Here is a 27,932-nt window from a genome sequence, read left to right on the forward strand (position 1 = left end):
CTTGAGCCTCGTCGGTTACAGCAGTCGCTCCCTGAGCATGTGCGTAGGGCTGGATAGACAGAGCTGTCATCGTTTATTAGAATTTATTATTTGTGTTCCTGCAGCACCCAGGAGCCCCAGACATGGACCCAGACCCCTGTTGTGCTAGGCGCTGTACATCATAGAACAAAAAGACAGTCTCTGCCCTATAAAGCTGATGATCATTTCTTTATTGTGGGAAAACTAGTGTCTCCCACCATCCCCCGCCCAGCTCATCTAGATCCATAGATGCCAACTTCCTTCACCGCAAGCCCTGCCCCCACTCCCCCCTTCATCCAATCCCCCACCCCTGCCCCGCCTCTTCTCACCCCCTCCCCCCCTCCCTGCCTCTTCCCTCCCCTGAGCGCACCCCGTCCCTGCTCTTTCCTCTCCCTCCCAGCACCTGCTGCACACCGCTGACAGCTGTTCTGTGGTGTGCAGGAGGCGCTGGGAGGGAGGGGGAGGAGTTGATCAGCAGGGCCGCAGGCGGGAGGTGTTGTGGGCAAGGCGGGAGCTGTCTGCAGATGATGCTAAGCACCCGCTAATTTTTTTCTGGACGACTCTTGGAGTTGTCACCTATGCCTAGATCTCACAAAAAGCCAGATAGGTTTTGACTCAAATTTCCCAAGACCATTCCCCCTCAGTCAGAGACCGGGCCTGGAAAATTTCAGCCCAAAAGATTAGAATTTGGGTTAGTTAAGAGTGACTGAGAAAGGGGGGTTATAATGGAAACTCTCAGGCAACCTTCGTGCTCCAGCTGAAGCTGCGAGGGAGGGAAATACCAATAACGTGCCACTCTTGGGGAGGGAAGGGAAATGCGCCAACAGATAGCGTGCCGGGGGTTCCCCCAGCTGGAACAGAGCACCCCTTGCACGTGAGGGTGGAATAAGACTATGTGGGTAGAACTCGGAAGAGACTTCTTCTTGGGCTTTGTTGGCCTATTTCACTTTCCACCTGACTGGCTCTGTCAGTCGAGCATGAGACTCACTCTCAGGCTGTTGGGTTCGAGCCCTCCGTTGAGTGAGCAGTACAGGCAGTGTGGCCTGGTGAGGAGAGAGCTGTACTGGGACTCAGGAGACCTGGGTTCTGTTTCTGGCTCTGCCACTGGCCTGCTGGGTGACCTCAGGCAAGTCGCTTCAGCGCCCCAAGCCCCCATGTGCCAAATGATGCTGACCTCGTCTGTGAGGTGCTCTGCGATCTACGGAGGCACAAGTGCTCCGCAAGAGCGGGCGGCCGCGGCGTTCTTCTCTGCCTTGTTGCTGCCTTCTTTGCAACAAATGGAGGAGGAGGAGAAACGGATCCAACCCCCTGAGCTTGTTGAAACACTGGCCTCCCACATGCTGCTTGAACTGCCTGTGTCCGCCGCAGTGATGCTGGCGTGGGAGCACACAGGCTTGTGTGTGCGCTTTTCCACCCCCACCAAGTGATGGGAAAACACGCCCCTGCTCTTTGCCAAGAGACCTTTCTGCAGGCCCCAGCTCCCATGGCCAGAAGAGATCCATGTCCCCACGCTGTCGGAGGCCCCCTGCCAGCTTTCACTTCAGCAGGCTGTAGCATGAACCCTTGAACTGTGTGTATTTGGGTTGCCTTCCCCTGTGATCTTTACAAACCCCGCTGCCCTGCTTCCATGCCATCTGTGAGTCTGCTTCCCCTTTGACACCTCTGTTAAACACGCTTGCCTGCAGAGACTGAAGCCCACTGCCTCACTCCACCACCTCCACCACCTGTCTGTCTCTGCTCTACTGCCAGCAGAGGCTGCTTCCTCTGGGCTCTGGGTCCTGCTCCCCGTAGAAGCCACTTCCCACCCTGCTGGTCCATGGCCAGATGGAAGCAGTCACGCCAAGAGCATGGGCAGATGGGGCTCTGTCAGTCCTTCCGCCCCAGTTCAGCATCCTCCAGCGGCTGCCCCCAACTGGAAATGGCTTAGCCCCCAGAGTGTTAAACACCACGGGCTGTATTCTCAGCATGTGTACATCACCGTAGCTCCCCATTTGCAGCAGCTGTGGATCTGGCCCCTCAGCATTAGCCTGCGTCATTAAAGGGTAAAGCAGAGCCGTTGGCGGCATCTGAACGGAAAGTAAAAGGCTCAGAAATGTTCGTAAAGTGTCGCTGCCAGGTGTAAAATCGTATTTAAAAACCCTAATGTGCTCTGGCCCTGGCAACACCGGAGATGGTTTAAACGGAAGGATTTAAAACATTTACTGAGCAGTTAATCACTTAGCTCCTTTAGTCTTTGCCCTTGAGTCGTTCCAAGTACCGACATCCAGCTGGTCGGTTTCACTCTTCCCAGTTCTGTGGATTAGCTGTGTGCTGCAGGGTTTGGGTTGATGATGATGACTTATTAGCACTGTAGCACCTCAAGGCTGGAATGAGATCGGTGCCCTACCTAGGCTGTACAGGTGTACAGGTGTACAGACACCTAGTAAGAGACAGTCCTTGCCTTGATGAGCTTGCAATCTAAATAGACAAGACAAAGGATGGGGGGAAGGAGGGATGATCTCCATCTTTGCAGACATTGTAGGAACTGAGTAAACTCCTGTTTTTATTTTGGTTTGGTTTGTGTCGTGTTAATAATGAAAAGATTTCTACTGATCAGTTCTAGCCGGGATCACGGTGGTGGGGCTCGGAGTTCTGGGACTCGTTATGAAAAGTCCTGGACTGGTTTCAAATAGCACTGCTACTTCTGAGGGACCAGTGACAGTTCAAGCTCTGATACCTTGTGAATCCTCCCACCCTCCCGTGCTGGAAACAAATGCCGTACAGCATTGAAGATCTGGGATTCGTATCTTTTCAGTGGTACAGCCCTTGTAATACTGTAAGACATGAGATCTTAAATGGTCTCTGGGGCCTGGTCTACGCTGCGGGGGGCGGGAATTGATCTAAGTTACGCAACTTCAGCTGCGTGAATAATGTAGCTGAAGTTGACGTACTTAGATCTACTCACCGCGGCGTCTTCAGCTGACACTCCCCCGTCGACTCCGCCTGCGCCTCCCACTCCCGTGGAGTACCAGAGTCCACGGGAGAGCGCTCGGCGGTCGATTTATCGCGTCTAGACTATACACGATAAATCGAGCCCTGCTGGCTCGATCACTGCCCCTCGATCCTGCGGGTAATGTAGACAAACCCTGGGTTATCTTCTTGTCTGTTATCTCTCCACCAGTTTAATTCCAGCTTGAATTTGGGAACTGTTATCTAGGGAACAGGTAGCACTAGAAACTGATGTTTTATGTCATCTAAAAGCAGCTGGGATTCATAGCTTTCAAATGGTATTAAATTCCAATCTCCAGCTCAGGTGGTCACAAGATACTAGCTGCCAAAATGATGCCAGCCTTGAAGTGTGAGTTGGTGAAGCAAGATGGCAGCCAGAAGGACGTGATTTTAACAGTAGAATTGTCTCCCTTTATTTGTCACTCTCCAGATCTGCTTTCTGGGTGAACTCAGAATCACCCTCTGCTGACTTGAGTGACGAATGATGTTGGTGCCAAGCATAGAGCGGACACAGCAGTGGGAGAGGGAGCTGGGTTCTATGCTGGCTCCAGAATTCTCTTCTGTTGCAGAATTCTGGATTCTGTTGCATCGGCTGCAACATTGTTCACTAAATGCCAGTTGTAGAATCTGGATCCTTGGCGACGCGTGAGCGTGGAAGATGCCAGCCTGACCCAAGTTAACTGTGTGGGGCTGGCACTTAGAAGGAACCGAGCTGTGCGGTTAGAGAGAAAACAACCCTTGAATCACAAAAGGGCATTATCACAGTCACTCGTCAGCATGTAATAAAGCTTTAATAAATTAAGATAATGCCCAGGTTTTCAGCCCTCAGAATCATCCTCTCTCTGTGCTTCAGAGCCCCATCTGGAAAACGAGGATAGTGCTTTTCTCCGGCCGTGTGTCTGTGATGTCTGTTTGCACTGTGAGCTCTTTGGGCAGGGACTGTCTCTTGTGATATGTTTGTACAGTGCCTCGCACCATCGCATCTAGATCTGTTAATCAAGCTGCTAGCAACGTACAGATAGATACATTTAACAATGGTGACCTGTTAGGACTAAAAATAGTGTTGGAATCAGTACATGTGGTTTGAGGACAGTGAACTTTTCCAGTGGCTGGTCATGAGTTAAAAAGAAATGTGATCTCTGGGGTTTTAGAAAAGCTTTAATAAATGAAATATTCATTAGCCAGACTTTGCTTAGGTGAAGATCCCTGGTTAAGGTATGAGAAGTGCCCTTGATTGATTGATATCTTGCTTAGATATCAGACAAACTGTGGTGATTGTGAAGGCCTGGACTAGTGAAACTGAATTCAACCAGACTTGTGCTTCCTCTTGGGATGAAGAACTGGTCTGAGTGACTGGAGCCCAAGGCATTGAATTGAAAGCCCTGCTACGCTCTTTGTTTTAATGCTTATCTGAGCCCATCCTGATCTTTAACGTGTTTGTTTTCGCAACATCCCTGTGGGCCATTGAGCAGATGGGGAACTGACGGATAGAGACGAAGCGATTTTCCCAAGGTCACACAAGAAGTCTGTGGCAGAGCACTGACTTGAGCCTAGGTCTCCTAGGCTAGTGTTCTAACCACTGGACCATCATTCCCCTCTCTTTTCCACTTGGTGTTGGAATGAATGAGCATCTGACCAGAACAATAGGGTGTTTCAAGTCTTCTCTTCTTTCCTTTTCCCATCCTTTGCTGGCTGGTAGTGGACTCCAGCTGCACCTCTGTAGAGATGTTGCTCTGCAAAGCTTGTGGGATTGCACTTCTCACCAAGGGTGCAGCAACTTACAGTATTCCTCTCTCTGGCTTTCACCGGGATTACTGATGCTTTTGCCGAGCCTCAGTGCTCCCCAAAGGGGCTGATCTGTAAACAGGAACACCATTCGGGGCATCATAAAACAAAGTGTATGTCGGGGGAGCGTCCAGAAGCAGGCACTGCATTTCCAAAGCAAATGTCTCCTTTATTTTTTTTAATCCAAATGGCAACCCCACCCAGGCTGGCTGACAGCATCCGTCAATTGGGCAGGACGGGGGAGTTTGGGACATACAGGACAGAGATATTAGTATAGATGTACATCCCTGGTAGGCAGGCATGGTGAAAAAGGGAGCCCAGGAAACCTACCTGATATTTCGTGAAGGCAGCATGGTCCTGGGTTCTGTTCCTGGCTTCATGAGGGAAGTGGGATCGAGTGGTTAGAGCATCAGTGGGGTGGGAGATGGAATTTGGGAGTTAGGACTCCTGGGTTCTATCTTGCACTGATCCCGTGGATGAGGCACTGGTCTGTTGCTCGGGAGACCAGGCCTCTGCCACTGACAGGTGTGTGCAGGCCACTTCCCCTTTCTATGTGTCTCTTCCTGTGTGTCCATATGGTGCCTGGCACCGTGGGGCGCTGATCTCAATCGGGGAGTCCCTAGGTACTGCTGCAGTATGAACAATTGGCAATGGAACGGAAGGGGGTCGCCTAACAGGTGCCATCTGTGGCTCTGTGAATTGGTGAACTGGGGGAGTGATTGCTTAGAACAGCACATCCTCTGCAAATGCTGATGAAAAACAGAACAGGCTGGCAACAAAGCCCCCATGAACCGAAGGTGGCTCTCAGCCCCCCAAGGCTGCCTGTGCCCTCAGTTTCCTTCATTCTAATGGAAGCCCTCCCTGTCCCAGTCTGATGATTCTCAACCAACCTCCTGCCGCTCTGGAGCAGGGCCTGCCGAGAAATGTTCTCCTGTCTGGTCTCCAGTTACACACCTTTCAGTAGCTGCCTATGCCTCTTGCCCGCACAGGTACCTGTGTCAGCTGAGCCTTTAGCTAGTGGATAGCGTTAGTGTGTGTGGTACGTGTGCGTGCGAGCAGTTTCCTGGTTGGCGCTGCTGACAGTGCGTGAGGGGCTGTGCTTGGAGTCCAGCTCCGTTGATTGGCGTGTGATGTGGGCCAGGGGGTGTTGTGACCTAGTGGATTGGGTAAGGAACTGGGAGCTTCCGAGTTCTGATCCCGACTCTGCCACTGACTCGAGCAGGGCTCCCGCTCTGTGCCTCAGTTTCCCCTTGTGAACAGTGGGGCTGATACCTCCTTGACTTGCAGGATGATTTGATGCCTGGATGATGCTTTAATGCTACATAACTGGTCATCACTCAGCCACCCACACACCCAAGAAGTAATGGAATTGGCAAACAGCGGGAAGACTTGTACTGGGGCTTAGATACTGCACCAAAAACCCCAACTCCTTGGACATAACTGAGGTGGGGATTGGGGAGAAAGGTCCCCAGAACTGCCCTTCCCTGCTGTAATAACTTTCCCCGAGCCAGGAACAGGGAGAAGGGGACACACACAGCCAGCTTTATCCCTCCTCCCTGGGAAGGGAGAGCCAGCCTTTAGCTTCTGAAGGATCCAAGCCCACATGGTGGCTGGTTGTTGCTAATCAGCAGCATCATTTGTAGCACAGAGGATTGGCTACACTTGGTAATTGTAGGGGGGGGGTGTATCCTCTGGGGCAGTGGTTCTCAATCTGTTTACCACTGTGGGCTGCATAACAATGCTACCTGTATGGCCCTGAGGATGTCACGTGGGCCGCAGCTGTGTGCTGATTGGGCCGCAAGCGGGCCACGGGTTGAGAACCACTACTCTGGGGGAATCCAGGGATCCGTTGCTGCCAGGAAGCAGGAGATGGGGCTGTGTGTGCTGTGCTGCACTCGAAACAGGAGAACGAACCGCTGTTTACACCCAGCTACCTGCAAAAATAGCTCCCAAGGTGCACCACTGCGGGCAACGTCACTAAAAAGTTCCCCCAGCGTGGTTTTCCCATAGGAGTGACCTTGTTACTTTAAGGGATTGTCTACACTGCATTGTAAACCAAGGCTGAGGGCTTGTCTGCACTTACATTTTGTAGCGCTCTAACTTGCTGGCTCAGGGGTGTGATTGCTGGCTCGTGGAGGTGGAGGTGGAGTACCAGGAGCGCTGGGAGAGCTCTCTCCCAGCGCTCGCGGGCGACCACACTCGCACTTCAAAGCGCTGCCACGGGAGCATTCCCGCAACGGCGCTTTGAAGTTTCCAGCGTGGCCACGCCCCGAGACTCCGGTTTGAGCCCAAACCCCCTTCCCACTGTCCACACACACATCTTTCTGACTCGGGTCTGCAAGCACTCAGCACGTGGGTCCTAGGACCCGCGGGTGGGGGCCAAGCTCAAGTCCTGCCCAAGCCCTGTCATTTTGCCGTGTGGAGGCAGGTCAAGCTGCAGATGCGAGTCAGAAGGTCAGTGTAGTGCAATACGGACGCATTAGCACGGCTGTGAGACCTGGGTCCAGCAACTGTAAATGCAGAGTGGGATGGTCAAGCAGGGGCTTGAGTGCCGTGGGTACAATGCAGCGTGGACGTCCCCTCCATGCACAAACTGGAAATGCTGATCCCCGCCATCCATAGAGGGGAGGGCTGTGAATTGGGTTGTTGGCTCCTCCAGAAGTGCTGAAGTTTTGGGCTTGGTGCAGAAATTGCTAGGCGAGGTTCTCTGGCCTGTGCCATGCAGAAAAGTGAGGATCTCAGTAATCCCTTTAGCCTTCCTATCTATGGTTCAGTGACTAGGAACCTGTCAGCTGGAGGTGGCAGTTCATAGACTGTTTGGATGCTTTGGAATTTAATTGATGTATCTGGCTTGGTTAAAAATGTGTTTTGCTACTTTCTGATCTCTTATGAGTGTGTAAGTGGTGTCCCCTTGTGGGGGGGGGGGTGTCCTTCCCCTTCCTGACCTACCTTAAAGTGTGCTCTGTAGCCCGCTCCTAGTGCGGGAGCTGGGTACACTTGGATCAGTTAGTTTTGCCCAGCTTTGAGGGAGGAATCTCTCTGGGGGGTAGGGAGGGGAAATCTTTCAGCCCTTAGTCCGAGTTCATGGGCTTCCAGTCTAACCAGTGAAGTGGATCCGTAGCCAGCGAAACTCAGATACAATACCTACCCTCAAATTAAACTGTTTTCTCCCATCTCCTTCCTTTACACCCCCCACCCCCATGGAAAGTTGGAGAACACTATCCTATTTTATAGGTCAGCTCCTGCCATCTTGGGCTCTGCCCTGCCAACATACCTGGCATCCATTGCCACTCTTAACGTGCCCATCATTGCTGTATCGAGGCTGTGGCACAGTGACCTACTGGAGCACTATTGTGGGGAGCAGGTGGAGGCCGTATTCCTTCCTCCCCGCCAGATGGGGACAGTTGTTCATCTCATTGGCCCAAGAGCTGAATGGGAAGTGGGTTAAGCTGAGTTGAGACCCTCTACTGCCTATGCTGGTCTTGGCCCTACCCCCCAATGGATAGCCAGGGAGGTCAGGGACTGAAACCACGTCCCTTTTCCCCCAGACCTGCAGCAGCTGAAAGTGGATGAAACCAAAATCCTCACTCAGGTATGGATCCTCCCCCCACCAGACGGAGTTGCTGCAGCAGAGCTGGGCTGAGACAGGCCATGCCATGCCCCTTCCCAGAGCTCCATCAGGCCAGCAATGGTCTGAAAGGCTGAGCCAGGGGACAGGGTAATTCCCACAGACACGCGCCCCTACCCTCCCTGGCCTGGCTGAGACCTAGATCCGGGGGAGGGGCAGTGAAACATGCATGATCCCCACCCTGTCTGTCCCCCCGCAGCATCCCAAAGAGTGGGGAGAAACCTCCACCAGGCAGCTTGTGCGCCAAAGAACCCGGTTTGTTTCACAGCTAGCACACAAGGGAGGCTTCTTCCCAGCAGTCGCAGCTTGCTTGGGTGCAGATTGGGCCTCTGCATTTCTGAATGGCGCTCAGCAGCCTCATCCGCCTACCCCAACCGCTTCCTGTTTGTTCTGTCAAATTACACTGGTGCCCTGGGGTACTCACAGCATCGCATCTCCTGCCACCGACAGCACGGAGACTGGGTGAGGGGAGGGCTCGATGCTAGCGGCTGGCTTCCGAGACTTCAGCCGCCTGCATGAAGCTACGGCTTCTGCCCTTGCTTCCCCCCCAGTGTCACCGCAGTGGGAGAAGCTGTTTGGGAAATCCGTTCACCTGCTCCCTGGCGGTGAGCAAGGTGCTTTCCTGGCATGTGTGGAAAAGAGGGGGGCAGGGCTAAGCCACCATTCCTAACGAACTTAACCAGCCCTTCTTGATCTTTGCCAGGGTCAGAATCTGTCCTGATGCAGCCCTGCCCTTCCAGCAAGAGGCAGAAGTAATTGACATGCCTGGTCAGTTTCAGGATTGCTGTCCCATCCCTTGGGGAAGCCTGGAAGAATTGTGTCAGTTTCACTCTGGTGCAGCTCCTAGGTGCAGAGACAGGCCCTAGAGCTGTCTCTAGGGGAAGGACTCATGAAACAAGGGCAGAATAGCTATCCCCACAGAGCATGCAGGAGGCAGTGTTAGGGTAGGACAGCAGAAAGCTTCTGTGCATACAGCAGTCAGGGCTATGGGTGTGAGATGGCTGGGGGAAGGGAGAGAGTACAAGATCCTTCCTTCTAATAACCCAGGAGCCGGAGGGTCAGGCCTTTGAATTCATCAGGCATCCACTAGGCAGAGACTGATCCAAACAAGGAGCTCCCCATGCAGGGAGTGTAGACACCACCTTCCCCACAGCCGGAGGGTGGGGACTGGCCTTCTCCGCCAGGGTGTTGCTCTGCAACCTCCCTGGGGATGCCGCTCCCGCCTTGCCTCAGGGTAGTAGGTGTCTGGCAACATTTTTCAAGCCCTGCTTTGTGTGTTGAAGAATAAGATGGATAATTCTGGGGTGGGCGGAGGCCTCTGGAGCTGCCCATGGGGCTGGGTGTGTGACATAGCTCGTTTTCAGCACATCCTCTCTCATTCACTTCTCTAGATCTCATGCCAAGTGACGTGTCCCTCCTGTGAGATTTGATCCCCAGACCCGCCTGAGACGATGTCAGGAATGCAGGTAACAGCCAGAGCCACCAGTGCTTTGGTGGGGGTTGGGGACAGAGAAAGGCCAGAGTTGCTTGAGGCCTGTGTGGGGTGGGAGGAGAGACAGGCAAAGGCTGGAGCCCTGTTTTGGCTGGCGGGGCCCATGTCTGGGGGTCAGGTGCAGGCCGCTCCTTTCTGCAGCGCTCACTGGTTTCTGGAACCCAGTGTAAATCGCTTGGCACCAGTATGCCTGCACACCCCCAAGGGCACTAGCATGGTGTGTTCTGTCCTCCCAGCCTCAGGAGCTGAAGGGTTAAATCAGGACTTTTCCCCCTTCCTTTTGTGCCCTCCATGGGGCAGAAGCCCTGAGCTCCACATGAGGCTCTAGAGACCAGAGGTCGCTCAGCCATGGCACCTCCCCTGGCCCTGAAAGGCTTTGCTAATGAAACCTCCTGGCCAGTAGCCGAGGGCCCTTGGGAGTTCTCAAGCCAAATGATGGGGCCAGGGTCAGCCCACAGCTAAGGATGGCTGTATGTATTAACCAGCACGTATACCCAGCCCATAACCCCCAACCCTCCGCTAGCATTTCTTGCACACTCACTGGGCACATGGGATCCCACATGTGTGACTTTCCACCCCCCGGGGGTGGAATCTGAGGTTTGGCTCCTTCTGGTGGTGGGAGCCGAGTACAGTCAGCATCTGAGGCCCTGTTTTTCTGTCCCTCTTGCAGGCCGTTTGGCCGTCCGGTACGGAATGTATCGCCAAGTATAACTTCCAAGGCACCGCCGAGCAGGACCTTCCGTTCAGTAAAGGGGACGTGCTCACCATTGTCGCCGTCACCAAGGTAACTCGCCACGCCCTTTGCTTCAGGGGTGCTGGCAATTCCCTGCCCCTTCCCTGGGGCAACCCCTAAGGCAGCTGGAGGGATTGCGTCTCTGCATCCCATTTTGGAGTGCCCTCACAGCGCTGGTTCTCGGCTTGCGGTCCAGGAAGGAGGAGTGGAATAGCCACCCCGCCATCAGACACCCAGAGGAGGGGTGTGGGCTGCTGGACAGAAAGTTTTGGGAACCCAAATAGTAGGAGGTGGGGGAAGGAGGGTGATTTAATTTGATCAGAAAGTGATCCACAGATTGAAAAACAGGGAGACCCCCTTGCTGGCTTTGGGGTCAGAGGGGGGCCCACTGCAGAGAGATGCGATGCCGCCAGTACTCACTGGGGTACGCTCATTATGCAGGAGCCCTGCCTGGATTCTCTCCCCAGGGGAGCAGAAGAGACAGGAAACCCGGCTGCCTTTTTAATTAATGTGATCGTTATTTAAACCTCTCCAAAATGTAAGTTGCTCAGGCGGGTCCCAGGGAGGCCGTCACGTGGGTTTAAAGTGAGACTCTGCCAGGAGTGACTCTGTGTGCACGGACAATGCTGCGACCCATCAGATGCCCAAGAGATGGCCGGGGTGTCTCATTTAGACCTACCATGGGCAGGGTCTGAGCAGTGACACCTGGAGACCAGGGGGTTGATCTGCAGTTAATGGCAGTCAGGTGATAAATCTGATGGGGCCTTTTTCACGAGGGAAGGTGGGGCTGACCAGTGTCTGCTGCCCCCGAGCTGGGCCTCTATAGTCATACGGTGGAGCTATGGCATGGCCAGCATGGCCCTTGCAGGCAGACGTCTGGTCTACGCTAAAAAGTTAGGTCGACCCAGCAACGTCACTCTGAAAAATCCGTGCCCCAAACGACGTAGTGAAGCCGACCTAACCCCCAGTGCAGACAGCGCTATGTCGAGGGACGAACTCTTCCACTGGCCTAGCTGCTGCCTCTCAGGGAGGTGGCTTACGTACGTCCCCCTCCCGTTGGTGTAGGCTGTGTGTATGCTGAAGTGCAGCCGTGCTGCTGTCCCGTTTCAAGTGTTCCCAAGCTCAGGCTGGCGGGATGGCAGTCTGTCCATGAGCTAGACCACGTAGTGAGCAGGCAGCGCTGGTTGGTTTGTTGTGTAGGCCCAGGCCTTCTCTGGTCTTGTCTCATCGGCTAAACAGGGTTGGGCTGGGTGAGTGCTTGGGTGGGGGACCTCCAGGAAAACCAGAGGTGCTGCAGGCAGTGACGCAGGCATTCAGTCAGAGTGGAGGCACGTGTCTTCCTGCATCAGTGGGAAGCCAGGGCCTTGGAGTGCAAAGAGGTGCTGGGCTATTAGCAGTGCCTTGCTACAGATGGGGTGAAAAGCTGACGCACCAAACACTGCAGCTCATTTGAGGTGCCAAAGCATTTTTTTTCTTTCTGTTTTGCAAAAGGACAGGCTTGTTAACCCTGTTGCCTTGATCGGATTCCAGCCCCGGGGATTACGTTCTGCAAATGTAAATGGACTCTTGTCGTCTTCAGGGCCCGAGCTAAACTGTTGCGTAGTGTTACTGTGAGCTGTTAAACAACTGCCATGTGACACCTCAGAGGTGGCTGCATGCATAATGTCTTTAGGATTCCACCAGATAAAAGGCACTGTGTAGATGTAAGTTTCTCTATGGCAGTACATTGCTCAGTGGGAGAGAAGGGGATAGTATTGTGGGTGGCATAGACACACGGGGGGCTCTGCTCACTTCTGCTTTCCCTTCCCAGGATCCCAACTGGTACAAAGCCAAAAACAAGGTGGGCCGTGAGGGGATCATCCCTGCCAACTACGTTCAGAAGAGGGAAGGAGTGAAAGCCGGAACCAAACTCAGTCTGATGCCGTGAGTATCCAGAGGAAGGGGCAGAACTAGGAACAAGACCTATCTTACCAATTGCCACCCAGATCCTGTGCTGCGTTTTGGTGGCCATGGGCAGCAGGACAGTGGATCTGGAGCAAGGCTGGACTGATGATTTGAGTGCTGCCTAACACAGGGCTTGAAAAACTTACTGGAGACCTGCAAACCAGAGGGCTAAAGCTGCTGTACCAGAGAGAGAGCCAGCAAAAAGATGCAACAGCATCAGTACCTGGGTTTGTGGCTTTCCCAGCAGCAGAGGGAAATTGACCTGGTTTCTGTCAGTTTCAAGGCTAAGGCTCTGAGTAACAGCAGAGAAACTGACCAGAATCTTGTTAACTTTGTTCTGTGGCTGCTTCCCAGAGCTATGAGCATCTACAGAGGCACTGGAGCTATCTGTCTGCAGACTAAGGAAGACAAATGCAGCATCGGGTCACATTTGGAAGGTTTTTTTGCAGCTATAAAGGCTTCCCACCAGCCAGAAGAGAGAAGGCACATGGGATTTTTGAGCCCTTATCCCCCTAATGTTCCAAGTGTGTGGGGGAAAATGCCCCTGTGATGCTGCCCCTCATGCCTGCTACCTCCCATTTCATGGGTCACCAGTCCAGTGGCCTCATCCTAGGCTTGCTTAACCCATAGCTGCCAAATACAAGTCCACTCTCGTATGGGACTTGCACCTAGCTGTGTTCCTTTGGGTATATGGGGGCAGTGTGCAGGTGGATTATACTCTCATTCACCAGTAGAGGGCGCTCAGGCCAGTTAGCCAGAGCAATTAATGAGGGCTTAAATCCAGAGGAGCTGATGTAGTGGTGATTAGTGTCTGCATCCAGTGGCTGTCGCAGACCAGCTCACGCTGGGCTCAGTGGGCAGTGTGTGGAGCGCGGGGCAGAGGAAGTCCTAGGAGGCGAAGTGAGGGGCACTGTCTTGTGTAAGGGGAGGGTCAGTAGTGAAAGCTGAAGCCGGGAGAGCTGCACGTGCTCTGGTGACTCCGTTTCTGCACTTCCTGGTGCTCACACCTGTTGGGGCTGGGTCGGTCCCAGTAGCGTGTGTGTGTGTTCCCTGGGGCTCTGGGCACAAGAGTGCGTGTGTGTGGCCTGGCTGATTGTTACAAGAGGCTCTGGTTGTAAGGGCTGCAGGCGCTGGGGGTGGCCAATCGGGAGCACCTCGCGCTGAGGGAAATGCACGTGGGGTTGGGACGTCTGTTCGGGGTGCCTGGGTCTCCTTCTCCCAGTGTCCTGCAGACACATCTCCCAGCCAGGAACGCTGACCTCTCCTCCCATCGGAGCACTGTGAAGTTAGATCCATGTCCCACAGCTGGGGTCACTTTTCAGCAGCTGGTCCCGCCATTCAAGGCAGTTACAAGTCTCTGGAGATGGAGGAAGCACCCACAGGCCTGGGACGTGCGGGGCTTTACACAGCACTAGATGAGTGCGGATCAGCAGCACCCCGAGCCCGTGTGGTTTACAATTCTCTGCTGGTGTTTTTCCCCCTGGATCTGTACTCATCTCATGCAGTCTGGGTGCCAGCAGTCTCTCTGCCTCTGGGTGCTCCTCCACGCTGTGCTAGCATCCTAAAGCCTTTGTTGGGCTCCATGCATCTGCTCGCTTCCTTGCCTGGGAGCATGTGCATGCTCTGGCCCCCGGCAATGCCCTGCACCCCGGCAGGAAACTTGCACTGCCGGCTAGCTAGGTCCCTTTCCTACTGTCTCTCAGGATTTCCTGTGTACGCGCCTTTCTTATCTCTTGTCTTGTGCCTGGCTTGCACATTGTGCCTACCTCAGCACCTTGCTGTCCTGCAGCCGAGGCTCAGTGTCAGTGGCTGAACTGGTCTGAGTTTACACGGGCAGCACCGAGGGTGGGACATGGCCAAAGCAGATGGGGAAGGGGCCATTTCCCTGCGTGCCCAGGAAGCTGTTTCTGTTCTTAACAGCTGTTCTGTCACCCTCCTGCATTTTCCTTACAGACCCTCCCCTTTCAGCCCCAGCTCTTCCCCATGGCTTGAGTGACGCCCACACTGGCAATGTCCGCTGAACAATTCCCCCTTGGACAATGGCTTCTGATTGGGACTGGGACATCAGGGGGGTTGCAGGTTGGGATTGAGGGGCACTGGCAGAGCTGTGGAGGCACCGGGCTGGGATCGCAGAGGGGCTGGCAGAGCTGTGGGGGCGCCAGGCTGGGATAGCATGGGGGCTGCAGGTCTGGATTGATGGGCACTGGCTGTGCGTAAGAACTGTGCGTAAGAACCCTTGTCCTCGCTGTGTCCCTCACACACTGGGGCAGTGAATTTACCCCTTTGCTCTCTCTCCCCCTGCCCCAGCTGGTTCCATGGGAAGATCACGCGGGAGCAGGCGGAGCGGCTGCTGTACCCCCCAGAGACAGGCCTCTTCCTGGTGCGGGAGAGCACCAACTACCCAGGGGACTACACCCTGTGTGTGAGCTGCGAGGGGAAGGTGGAGCATTACCGCATCATCTACTCCTCCAGCAAGCTCAGCATCGACGAGGAGGTCTACTTCGAGAACCTCATGCAGCTGGTGGAGGTGAGCTGTGGAGGAGGGGCTCCTCAAAAGCTCGGCCTGGCCAGGTCTCCCAGCCCTCCATGAAAATGGCCCATGGCCTTGGACTCCCAGCACCCGCTCCCTGCAGTCACCGCCCCAAGCTGCCTGCCTAGCAGCACTGAGTTTGCATAAAGATTTGCTTTCCAAATCCCTTGTTCTCCATGTGTCGCTCTCCAGGCACCCCGCTCTGTCCCCGCGGCACATGGTGATCTCTGTCTCACGCACACCCACCACCCCATGCTGGCAGGACTCTGCAGAGGGGATCACAGAGACTCAACTCCTGTCTTTCAGCCCTAGAGAGGGCATCTGCCACTCAGGGTGGCGGTGTGTCAGGAGGGCAGTGGGTCATGGGAAGGTTCCCGCTGCACCGGCCCTAGAGGCAAATGCAGGCCACCAGTCTCTCCAGCACTGGGCTAGATACCTCCCATCTGCACTCAAGTAGCTGCGCCCTCCCCTCCCCCTGCTGAGGAGCCCAGCTTCTCTCTCTCTCTCTCCCCCCCCCGCCTCCCAAGCGCTCGGTGCAGGCTGCGGTTAGCCAGGCTCAGCCTGGCTCTGCCCTGATAATGATTCAGACAAACCTGCTGAGCACTTCCTGCCTCTCAGGGGCCTGCCCCGCCCCCAGCCTGGGCAGGAAGAGGCTCCTCGCTGTGTGATGGAATCCGAAAGTCTCGTGCCTCTCCTGGGAGCCGAGTGCGCTGGGGCAGGGGGCTGGCTCCAAGAGGGTGGGGATCCTGCCAGAGGGTGGAGTAGCCCAGGGAGATTTGCACTGGTTTCTCTTGAGATTTGCATTGGTTTCTCACCCTGATCTTTACTCCGTGCCCTCCAGGTTAGGGTGGACATGGCAGATCTGAGGTCACCAGGGCACCATTAGGCTCACAAGGGGGTGAAGGGACATGAGCTGGTAGGGTCCCATCCGTCTGTGTTCCCCTGTCCAGCTGGTTAGCTCTGGGGTGGGGGCTGGGCTCTGCTGGTGTTTGTTCTGAGTGCCCATTGGAACTCCCTGGGGCAGAGATGGCCCTGGGGGGTGGAGGGGAGAGGATGTGGCCGTCTCGTGGCTGGAGCAGACCCTCCAGATCAGCCTAGCCCAGAATCCTTGCTGTAGCCAACACCTGGTGCTGTAAAGGAAGGCAGGCAGCTCAGGGCTGGGTGCACGTGGGGAGCAGGGGGTCGTCTGCCCAGTGTGTGTATGTGTTCCCCAGTTCACCCTTGTTTCCGAGGCTCAGACAGGAGCCTGCAGGACAAGCTCCTCTGCAGGCCCTTGCACTAAGGCCAGCTGGTCAGTTCTTGTCCTCGTGCTACCCCCTGGTGGGCAGACTGTGCCACTGCACCGTTTGAGCAACACTGGAACCCACATTTTTTCCTCTGGTATCTCTGCCAATTCTTTCCCCGCCCTGGCCACGGAAATTGGCACAGACCGGCAAGGCTCAAAAAGCCAGGGGAAACACAGGTCCAAAATGAGGAGCCATTAGCACGAATGTTGGGGGAAGTGGTGGAATATCTATACTGGGGGGCTGCAGGGTGAGACTGGGGGATGTGGGCAGGGGAGGGGCAGCGGATCAGGACGGGAGGGCTTTGGCAGGGCAGGGGAGGGGCAGCGGATCAGGACTAGGGGGGGCTTTGGCAGGGCAGGGGAGGGGCAGCGGATCAGGACTGGGGGGCGTTGGCAGGGCAGGGGAGGGGCAGCGGATCAGGACTAGGGGGGCGTTGGCAGGGCAGGGGAGGGGCTGTGGATCGGGACGGGCGGGCGTTGGCAGGGCAGGGGAGGGGCAGCGGATCAGGACTAGGGGGGGCTTTGGCAGGGCAGGGGAGGAGCAGCGGATCAGGACTGGGGGGCGTTGGCAGGGCAGGGGAAGGGCTGCGGATCGGGACGGGGGGAGTTGGCAGGGCAGGGGAGGGGCTGCGGATCGGGACGGGGGGGAGTTGGCAGGGCAGGGGAGGGGCTGCGGATCGGGACGGGGGGGAGTTGGCAGGGCAGGGGAGGGGCTGCGGATCGGGACGGGGGGGAGTTGGCAGGGCAGGGGAGGGGCTGCGGATCGGGACGGGGGGGAGTTGGCAGGGCAGGGGAGGGGCTGCGGATCGGGACGGGGGGGAGTTGGCAGGGCAGGGGAGGGGCTGCGGATCGGGACGGGGGGGCATTGGCAGGGCAGGGGAGGGGCTGCGGATCGGGACGGGGGGGCGTTGGCAGAGCTGGGGGTTGGGACCAGACCCAGGCGAGGGCTGTCAGTCTGGATTTTAGAGCTAGGAGACGGATCAGGCATTTGCCCCATGTTGCTCTCTGCCAGACCCCCCACTATCGCTCCTTTGCCTTTGTGAGCACTAAAAATCACTGGGGAGGAACATCAGACAAGCCCTGTGGTGGCAGAGCTGGGTTAAATGGGGGGCCTCCCTCAGTGAGCCCCTGCAGCCCAGCGCTGCTGCCCTGGCTGGGGGGGGAAGGAACCCAGGTTGTTTCCCTTGGAGAATCAGTCTGCCTGGCCCATCCCATCCCTTACATAGGAAGGGGAATTGGAGATCTCTCTGGTTCATTTGGCCTCCCCCCACCTTCCCCATTTTGGACTCTCCCCTGGAGCCACAGGCGTGCCCTGGGGTATCCTCTCCCCTCAGCCCTGCGTTGGGATGGCAGGAGCTGGGCCTTACATCAGGCCTCAAACCGTGCATCAGGTGGAGCAAAGGTGTCTGGGATCACACAGCCAGTCAGTGGCAGAGCCGGAATCAGACCCCGGGTCTCCTAAGTCAGGGCCCCGCCTGCCCCCGCAGAGGTCTGGCTGGGTGGGGATCTCACCTCCTGCCTTCTCCTCCCGCCAGCATTATACCACAGATGCCGACGGGCTCTGCACGCGCCTCATCAAACCCAAACTCATGGAGGGGACAATTGCGGCTCAGGACGAGTTCTCCAGAAGTGAGTGCATCCTCGAGCGGGGCGCGGCACGGTCAGCAACTCGCCTCCCCAACCCCATCCATCCCAGCTGGTCTGTTTGCCTGCTCACCTCTCCCTTCCCCTTCCAGGTGGCTGGGCCCTCAACATGAAGGACCTGAAGCTTCTGCAGACCATCGGCAAAGGGGAGTTCGGAGGTCAGTTGGGCTCGGCTCTTGTGCTCTGCCGTTGGGGGTAGGGAGGGGAATTGGGGGCTGAGCCCCTCCCCTAGAGGAGGGATCCAGTCTCAGGCCATTCTAGCTCTGGGCTCCCTCTGGCTCCTTCCCCACTGGCTTCCCCACCCTGAGGGGGTGATGCTCTTGGGGGGCAGCAGGAATCCAGTGGGTGTCCGGCTGCTCCCTGGCTTTGGCTGTAGTGACCCTTTGCCCATGCCCGGCACCTCCAGCTGAGGCTCCCGAAGCTCTTCGGGGCCGTGAGAGCCCAGTGTCTTGACCCACCGGTGCAGCAGGCTGGCTTAGCTCTTGGACCCGCACCGCCCCAAGATCGTAGGTTGGTCTTGTCCCCACGTTACGGGGTGGGGGAGACTGAGGTGCAGAGAGGGGATGTGGCTGAGGTCACGTAGTTGGGATTAGAACTCAGGACTCCTCAATCTGCGCCGGAATCCCAAACTGATTCCCCGCCCCAGCGAGTAAACCCGCAGGGGCCCGGGGGGCGGGTCTCCCTGGGCAGGGGTTGCGGCATTGTGAGGCGCCCTCTGCCCGTGTCTCCTCCTTTCAGATGTGATGCTGGGCGGTTACCGCGGCAACAAGGTCGCCGTGAAGTGCATCAAACACGACGCCACGGCGCAGGCCTTTCTGGCGGAGGCCTCCGTGATGACGTGAGTGTCGGGGCGGGGGGGCAGGGGACACGGAGACGGAAGGGGAGGCTGGGAGCTCCGCGCACTGCCGGGGTGGGGAGGGGCGTGAGGAGAGCAGGCCTAGGGCAGTGGGGTGGGGTGGATCTGGAGGAAGGAGCACCCACTGGTGTGACTGGGCTTGGGGTGGATGGTGCGTGGGAACGGCGAGCCGCCCGGCACCAGCTCTGTGTCTGCACCCGTGTCCCTGTTCCCTGGGGCCAGCGCAGATCTGCCCGCTGCTGCCTGGCTCTGAGCTAGTGCCCCGTGGCTTTGCAGGCAGCTCCGACACAGCAACCTGGTGCAGCTGCTGGGGGTGATCGTGGAGGAGAAGAGCGGCCTCTACATCGTCACCGAATACATGGCAAAGGTGAGGCTCTGCGGCCGGGGGGGAGCCAGCCGGTCCCTGGGGGCCCTGTGTGAGGCCTGGCAGCAGGGATCAAACAGGCTCCATGCTAAATCCAACAGCCCTCTTCCCTGGCATCGAGAGTAGAACTGGCCTGTTGAGTGCCGGCCGCCCCGGCTCCTGCCCCCAGAAGTTTGCCAGTGCATGCAGGAAGCAGTGCAGCCAATAGAAAACTGCTCAGGCTTGGAATCCCCCTTCTCTTTAGCTGCCCCTTCCCCAGGTCTGTGTCACTCGATCCTGGCCCATGCCTGCGTCTACAGCACCCCACCAAGCCGCTTCCCATGCGTCCTACGCCGAGCGCGTCCGTGAGTCGCTGGACACCCCAGGGGGCACTGGACACCCCTACCCGGCACTGGGAAAGATGCTTCGGGGAATCCTGGCAGATCGCGGGCACCTCCTGGTGCATTATGGGTCCTGTGAACAGAGCCGGCAGCCTCCCTGCAGTGGGAGGGTGGGACCCCCTGGAGCGCTGGCTGCAATTGTCTCTCCACAGGCGCTTGAGAGGTGGGGCCTGGTGTTTCTAGTGCTTGGGCACAAACAGGAGGCCCCAGCACGGGCACCCACTGGGGGCAGGTTCGGGGTTGGTCCCCACAGCTGCTTAGACCAGGTGCGATACAGGATGCCTTCATCCCAGGGGGAGCTCAGCTGGGAGGCCCCGGCTTGTGACAGGCACCGTGGGCAATTGCCCGTTTGGCACGGCCCCTGCAGTAACTCAGCACCCCCAGTGCCTTGTGTGGGTGGGTCCATTACTGACCTGGAGAAGAGAGCCATCTGCTCCCCCCAGCACCACCGAAGAGTCTCCCATCCTCCTCCGGATCCAACCAGGCTCTGCTTTGCTTAGCAGGGCGCCAGGGTGGCTGGGGGCTGTCGAGGCAGCGTCGGGGGTTAGCAGGTGGGCTCTGATGGTCCTGTCTCGCTCTCTCGCCAGGGAAGCCTAGTCGATTACCTGCGATCCCGAGGGAGGTCTGTGTTGGGGGGCGACTGCCTGCTGAAGTTCTGCTTGTAAGTACGCAGCTGGGCCTCCATGACCCGGGTCCCAGAGCGCATGGTGGGGTAGCCAGGGGTTCTTACCAACGATCCGCTCACCACATGCCTCTGAGCCTCTCGGCATCAGAGCCTCTGGTGATGATAAAACTGTGCTTCTCCTCACACCTCCCGTGCGAGGATCTCAAAGCGCTCTACAGGTGTTATGAGCTTAGCCTCCCAGCCCGCCTCCTGTGGGGGGTGATGGGGCAGCTCAGGCAAACAGGAATTAGGTGACCCACAGCCACGTGAAGAATCCAGTAGCAGCACCGGGAATCCCAACCAGCCCTCCTGATTCTGCCCTGTGAGGATCTCGCTCTCGTGCATGAATGGCTCTTTCTTGCACAGCAGATCTGCCCCCTGGGCATGCCTGGAGTCTGATCTCTGTCCTGCAGGATCCTCCTCCTGGCCCCGCAGAGTCAGTACAGCCCCATTCTGTCCCATCTCCTCCATCAGCAGGATAGCTCGTGACGTTGCAGTCACGTTCCAGGTCTGCCTTTCCGCCGCTAGCCCAGTCCTGCCCAGGGCTTGCTGCTCCTTGGTAGCTTTTCCCCCTCACACCCGCCGGCTGGGTATTTCACAAGCAGCCTGGTGGGTTTCCGGTGACGTAGAGTGACTCGGACCCAGGGATGGGGGGGGGGCTAACAGCGAACAGGGGGCCCGTACCACCTGGGGACCATTGATGGGATTCTGGTGTACATTCTCCCTTAGGTCACAGGTTCAAATCCAGCCAGTGACTTAGTTGTTATGACTGGATGTCTGGTCAGTGACTTCTGTGAAATGAGTGAGGTGGGTCTCAGGCCAGTTCCTAGAAGGCACCAAACCGCCACGGTCATTGGCATGAACTTGTTTCCTTGGGGGCTGTGGATTGAATGATCACTAGGGACAAACCTCCTCAAAAGGGGTCCCTCCAGCCTCACCAGCAGGGGTGGGACACCCTCACTCTGTAACTGCTGTGGATAAACAGCCAGCCAGCAATCAGCCCCGAACCCCGCTGGGTTCCTAAGCCTGCCGCGCTCTCCCCCACCCACCAGAGATGTCTGTGAAGCCATGGAGTACCTGGAAGCCAACAACTTCGTCCACCGGGACCTGGCGGCGAGGAACGTGCTGGTCTCAGAGGACAACATCGCCAAGGTCAGCGACTTTGGGCTGACGAAGGAGGCGTCGTCCACTCAGGACACAGGGAAGCTGCCGGTGAAATGGACGGCTCCGGAAGCACTTAGAGAAAAGGTGAGCGGAGGGCAGGGCAGGGCAGGCTCCCCAACGCCCCCTATTACCTCCCCCAAGCGCTGCCCCAGTGATCAAGTGCCCACAGTCCTGTGCTCTGTATATAAGTGGCTAGATTCTGCCTTCCATAGTGACTAGGAGAGCTGGTCACCTGCCTTGCCCATGGGCTTACTCCTTCTTGGGTGTGCCTGCCTGGGGAGATGTGTCCTCCCCTTGCAGGGCCAGACAGGCTTGTGCAAAGCAGAACAGTCCTGCCCCTATGCAGCTCAGAGGACATGGGGCAGGGGTCCATGGAAGAGCTGCCCCCAGGGCTATGGGAGGAAATATTCCTCCCTTGTTATGGACACTGCTGCCCAGGGAGGGAGATGGGGGCTCAGTCTCTTAATTCCCCTCCTCTGTGGATTTTGGGGAAGCAGCTCGAGCGTTTGCAGGAGGCCACAGGCTGCTTGGAGAGCTACAATGGTGAGATAAAAGCACCGCTGCTGGCTGCAATTAAGGCGGTTAGCTGAAAGCCAGGGTGGAGCTGGATTCTCCTCTCCTCCCAGCACAGGGCACTCTTGCCAGCGTGTGCGGGCAGGCAACGCAGCGCTGAATTAAATGGGAGGGTTTGACTTTTTGGTTGTGGGTCCTCCCCTGCTGGCTAGCCGCTCCACCCCCTGTGCCATCCCCCTGACCCCTTTGCTGCCGGCTCTCTCCCCTGCAGAAATTCTCCACCAAGTCGGACGTGTGGAGCTTCGGGATCCTCCTCTGGGAAATCTACTCCTTCGGGCGAGTGCCTTATCCGAGAATCGTAAGTGAGGGCAAAGCCCCAGGGGGCAGCTTCCCGCTCCCTCCCTCACTCCTTCCCCCGGCCCCTCTGCTTGAGCCACCTTGGGCCTGATTTTGGGGGGGGCGGGCGGAGGGGAGGCTCTGGGGTTTTCACAATCTGCCTAGCGTCTGTCCCTCTGGAAGTGCAGGTGTCACTCGCTGGACACGCTGCGCAGAAAGCAGCCAGGCACAGGGTCTGAAGGGGGGTGAGCCCTCAGCCCCCCACTGTCCGGGGGCTGTGCAGCGTTTGCGGGGGTGGAGACAGCCCCCCACACAGAGGGGGCTAACGGGAGCCCTGGCAAGTGGAGAAAGCCACTTCTTGGGGTGGGAGTGGAGACCTGCTTGAGTGGGAGAGCTACCTGTCACTCAGGTCTCTGGCTCCTCCCTTTTTCTTGCCCCGCCCATCCAGGCAGCCCCAGGCCCTGCCCATTGTTTCATCTTCGTTCTCCCTGTTGGAACCCCTCCTCAGTGACTGCGATTCCTCCCCCCGCCCCCAACTGTGCTGCTGAGATCGCCCTCCTGGCCCAGTGCCCCCTCCAGATCCAGGCTGCCCCTCCCTGCTGCTTTGCTCTTGTCCCTGACTGCCACCAGCAGCACCAGCTGCCTCCATTCACTGGGCCGCTGCTGCCCCAGCCCATCCACCCTCCTCCTGCTCTGCCTCGTACCCGTGGAGTGGAGCGCCATCCACAGAACCACTTCTTCAGATCCCTCCCCTCAGGCGCCGACAAGACGTCGGCCAAGTAGCGGTGTGGAGACCAAGGGTTCGGTGCTCCCAGCTTTCCTGGGGGGCGGGCGTCTGGGGAGACACGCAGCCTTCTCCCAGCTACCTGCTCTCCTTTTGGTTGGTACAGCGGCTGGCCATGTCTTGCTTGAAATGAGATTGTGGTAGGAGCTCCTAGAGGCCCTGATCAGAGTCCCGTTATGCTAGGTGCCGTGCAAGCGTAGAGTGAGGAGACTAGCCCTGTTTCTCCTGCCCCCTTTCAGCCTTATCTGTTGCTTGCAAGTTCTTCGCTCTCCCTGGGTGTCCGCACAGCACCCAGCACAGTGAGACCCCGATCTCTGCCTGGGGATCTCTGGGTGCTACTAGAACGCAAATATTAGGGGCTGGGGAGAGAGAGAGAGGCCAAGGTATCTATCCCACAAGAACGTTTTCCTATAGACTAGCTTGACTAGGTGTAGTTCCCCAGCCCCCGGGCTGTTACTGGATGGCCGTGGTGTGTCTGAAAGAGGAGAAAGGGGTTGGCTTGACACGTAGCTTCAGGGAGTTGATTTCCTAGGCGAGGCCAGCTGGGCTCGGCTCTGAGGTCCATCTAGCGCGCGTCCCATCTCTGCCACTGCTGCAGAGGAAGGCCTCAGACCCCCCAGGAGGAGATGGGCCAGAACCGGCCCCCCACAGAGATCCATCCGGAGCTCTAGTTGAGATTGCCCTTAGGGCTGAAGCCGGGAGGGTTAAGCTCCCTAGGAGCCGAGGGAGAAGCAGACTGATGGGCTGGAAGTGTTAGCCGGGCAAAGGCAGAGGAGGACGACTGGCTAAGAGAGTAGATCTGGGGGCTAAGCCAGGAGGGGCCTCAGCCCTCTGTCTGTGCTGGTGAGAGGGGAGTCAGTGGAGAGACTCGAAGGCGGGAGGGGGTGAAAGCGTGTGAGCTCCCAGGGCAGGGAACGTGGGCTGTGTTCAGCGGTAGCGCTTGGGGGCCTGATCCTGGTAGGTGGGGGCCCCTGGGGACTACTGCAGTATGACTGAGGGACCAGGGGCTTAAGGAGCCGTCTTCCCAGCCTCCCTCTCCCTCGCAGCCTCTGAAGGACGTCGTTCCCCGTGTGGAGAAGGGGTACAAGATGGACGCCCCTGACGGCTGCCCCCAGGTCGTCTACGAGGTGATGAAAAACTGCTGGACCCTGGACCCCGTCATCCGGCCATCCTTCCACCAACTACGGGAACAGCTAGAGCATATCAAAGGCAACGAGCTCTACCTGTGAGACGGGGGGGCGGGACTTCCTGAAGACACCCCCCTTCTCCCTTCGGTCCCGCCCCACCCCCCTGCGCAGGTAGCGGGGTGGGGGAGGGGCCAGATGGGGGAGGGGAGAAGGACTGAGCGAGCTGCTGGACCTGCTCCACTCATGGAACTATCCTAGAGAGACATATTGGACTTGTGCATATCCCCGCCCTGGGTCTGCCTCCCCCTCCCCGGGTCCCTTAGGCTGGGCCGGCTGGAGATGCGGGAATGAGATGGATTGATCGAGGCTGCCCCCACCACCTGGTCCCTGTAGAAATCAAACTGGGAAATTTTAGCGGCATGTTGTTACCCCCACACTCCCTCCCTGTTCCCCACCACTGATCCTTCCCCACAGAGTTTCTCCTCCTCGATTTCTCCCTGCGATCACATCTCCATTTCTCCAGCTCACAGGATCGCAACAGCAGGGCACAGGGCGGGGACAACTGATGCAGCACGAGGAGGGAAGCCGGGGTGAGGGAGGGGAGAGAGGATAAATGGGGGGTGTCCTATTGCTGGGGGTATTTCCCGCTCCTCACACGATTCCTGCAATTGCTTAAAAACTTCCGATTCAGTTGTTTTCTCTGGGTTTTGTTGGGTTATTTTTTATTATTTCAAATGGAAACGGGCCAGCCGAGCGCTGGGGTTTTACTAAAGTACGAATCTCTTATTTTTTAATGTAATTGAAAAAAAAATTAAAAAAAAGGTTTAAAAAAGAAAGAAACAAATCGACCCACCTGAAAGGAAGGAAAATCCCAAGTCTGCTAACTGACCGGGTGAAATAACTGAGAAACCAAGGGCGATTGTTGAATTGTTTCGCTTTAACTTGTTGCAGTGTTTTGCATGCCGTCTCCAGAGGCCTTTTCCAGTCCTGTCCAGTGCTTTATTCTCATGTAATGCTGCCAACTGTGAGATTAAACTGTAATAAAACCATTCCATAAGGACACACAACTCCAGGCGTGTCTTTCTCTGCCTCCCCACTATGGGGCGCAGCTCAGCCAGAGGCCAGCCTGAGGGAGAAGGGCTCTGCACTGCCAGACGTTGACGGTGAGTCATGATGGGGATGAGTCCCACATCTGGTATTTTGCCACCCTAGGGACCCAACCGCCATCTGCATGGCTTGCCGAATCTTTCCCTGTCACGAACCTCCAGGCATATAAAAACCTACCTCTTATATAGCCCCTTTCAGCGGCAAAACTCTGTGCTTTGCAAGTGGGGGGGGGGGGGGGTTACAGATGGGGAATGGAGGCACAGCAAGATTGACTTGCCCTGGTTGCTCAGGGAGTCTGAGACAGATCTGGCCCTTGAACTCAGTGCTCTAGAGTGCCGATCCGGTACTTTGACCACAAGGCCTTTGTGAAGCAAAATCCTGCGTGAACAGCTGGGTGTTGCACTGTCCCTGGGAGGTCATCAGACTCCGGTCCGAACGATCCTGCAAGGGGAAGCAAAATGGCTCCTGAAAGGTCAGACCTGATGACTTGTAATGTAATCTCCAGTGGAGTCCGGCGGGTGTCTGGGAGGGGGGAGATGACATCGTAGGTGGGGGGGCCAGGCTGCTTGGGGTGGGTTAGCTCTTCAGCAGTGCCGTGGATTGCAGAGTGCACCGCAATGTAACATACTCCACACGTTAAGAAGAGGAAGCGGGCAGGGTATACAGAACCGGCATCTTGCTGCAGCCCTGAAGCTAACCCCAGTGAATGAGCATTGAAGGAATCTGGCGCAGAGGTGGCAAAGGACTCCATTTGGACCGGGAAATGATCAAGCTGGCTAGTCAAGATGATAACTGACTGCAATGGGTGGATCAGGCCATTACTTGCGCCATCTAGGAGCAGAGTGGGCAAGCTGTAGGGGTTTGTGTTAGGAGCAGGTCCACCTGTTTGGGCTCTAGCTCTCAAGAAAACTATACATCGCAGAAGTATTGGCCGTCTGGACGGTGTTTCTCTCCCTGTCTCCCAGGTAGGTAACACTGACACCTCAACTACAGTCAGATAAAAGGCTGTGTCTTGAGCTCTGGTGACAAGGCCAGACCAGTTTCCCTTCTGAGTTATATATGGTTAGAAGTTTGTGCAAATCTACCCTTGTCTGGCACATCTGGTGACGGTGATTGTCCATGGAATAGCCATATTGCAGGTATATTGAGGGTAGGATTAAGAAGGGGTGTGTGGGGAAGTGTTGCTTGCTTTTATTTTTACCCCTGGTTAGTTGCTTTTCTGCTACACTCACCCCTTTCTGTGACCCTGGGGCCTGATTCTCGTCTCTCTCCCGCCAGGATAAGTGCTGACTTCATTGGCGTTAATCCTGGCATAGGCCAGTGCAAGTGCGACGGGAATGAATATTAATACTTTGCTCTCTTCAGCCCTAGATCTGAAAGTATTTTCCCAAGGAGTTGTCATTAATCCTATTTCACAGCTGAACAAAGTGAGCCAGAGACGCGCCTGTGTTCTTTGCATTAAAAGTGGGGTTTTCACAAGCGATAACAACTCCATATCCTTGCACAAGGACCACAGCTGTTCCACGGGGTGCCCAAGGTCCTAGGCAGAGTTGGGACTAGAACTCTTGTGTCTTTGAGGCAGTAGTCCAGTGCACTAGCCACTGAGCCACGCTTGTTCTTAGTTAAAACTGCAAGCCTTGTCTGTGGTATAAAGTTACCTGTCGTTTACAATACATGAGCAATAGGTGCAATTGCATCAAGGCTGAACGTGGTTTAGCTGCATGTGTGGGCAATGGGATAGCTGCGGGGAGCAGCGAAAATGTGTCCGTCCCCAGCTCAGCTGCACCCATTGCTCACACCAGGTAAATGGACCGACCAAAACAGCTTTGCCATTTTATGACCAGCTTGTTCCACCACCTGTCCATGGCTGCAGTGAGATTGAGCCAGATTCTTGTGGGAGTTTGAACCCCCCTATTTCTGGTCTGGCTTTGTACCCATAGTCCCATGTGCAAGACAGGGTGGCTGTTTAAAGACCGGTTAAGCTCTCCAGTTTTGCTCATTCCTGTCTGCAGGAATTTACCCATGTACATCTCCCCGGCCACGTCTCAGCTTGTGGTTTCCCAGCTTCCTTGTGGCAGTGGTACAGTGACTAACAGCAGCTACAGCAGGGTGCGGAAAGCTTTTCTCGTCCCACCAGTTTTCAAGATTCTGAAATTTGTTCTCATTCTGACTCAGGTGGCGTGGGGATGGGGGGAAATCCAGCACAAAAAGTGTTGTAAATTGATAAACCGGGGGGAGGGAATTCAGATCAGATCAACCAAAATGTTTCCTTTCAGTTTTCACCTTTTAACACTTTTTTAACCTTTTTAGTATAAATGGTGAACGAAAGTTTTGAAACCAAAAAAAAACCAAACGTAGCAGTTTGAAGATGTCAAAATGGGGCAGCCAATTTTGAAACCAGTTTTTTTTCCTCCAAAAAGTGTTTGAAGAGGGAGATTTGGCACCATCACGCCTTTCTCCCGAGCGGGTTCTGTTTTGTATAAATTGGCATTTTCTGCTGAAAATTGTTTAGCTGGGAAATTCCTGACCTGATGCCTCTGCAGCTTTCTGGCTGCTGGCAGCTTGAGGCAGTGGACTGCTAGCTCGAGGG

The 27,932-nt window shown here is 56.4% G+C and overlaps 1 protein-coding gene across 1 annotated transcript in view; it reads left to right on the forward strand.

Moving 5' to 3' along the window:
• The window catches only part of CSK (C-terminal Src kinase), a 69,466-nt gene extending 44,164 nt beyond the window's left edge, over positions 1 to 25,302 (forward strand). The window contains exons 2-13 of the mRNA XM_048866977.2: positions 9,811 to 9,885; positions 10,582 to 10,695; positions 12,455 to 12,567; positions 14,896 to 15,115; positions 17,939 to 18,032; positions 18,140 to 18,205; positions 18,786 to 18,885; positions 19,180 to 19,270; positions 20,235 to 20,308; positions 21,364 to 21,559; positions 22,260 to 22,346; positions 24,155 to 25,302. Of these exons, the coding sequence (XP_048722934.1) occupies positions 9,871 to 9,885; positions 10,582 to 10,695; positions 12,455 to 12,567; positions 14,896 to 15,115; positions 17,939 to 18,032; positions 18,140 to 18,205; positions 18,786 to 18,885; positions 19,180 to 19,270; positions 20,235 to 20,308; positions 21,364 to 21,559; positions 22,260 to 22,346; positions 24,155 to 24,337 (1,353 nt within the window). The 5' untranslated portion in view covers positions 9,811 to 9,870 and the 3' untranslated portion in view covers positions 24,338 to 25,302. The remainder of the gene's footprint in view (positions 1 to 9,810; positions 9,886 to 10,581; positions 10,696 to 12,454; positions 12,568 to 14,895; positions 15,116 to 17,938; positions 18,033 to 18,139; positions 18,206 to 18,785; positions 18,886 to 19,179; positions 19,271 to 20,234; positions 20,309 to 21,363; positions 21,560 to 22,259; positions 22,347 to 24,154) is intronic.
• Positions 25,303 to 27,932: the final 2,630 nt, after the last annotated feature.

The sequence above is a fragment of the Caretta caretta genome, chromosome 10 (assembly GCF_965140235.1).
Source record: "Caretta caretta isolate rCarCar2 chromosome 10, rCarCar1.hap1, whole genome shotgun sequence".
Lineage (NCBI taxonomy): Eukaryota > Metazoa > Chordata > Testudines > Cheloniidae > Caretta > Caretta caretta.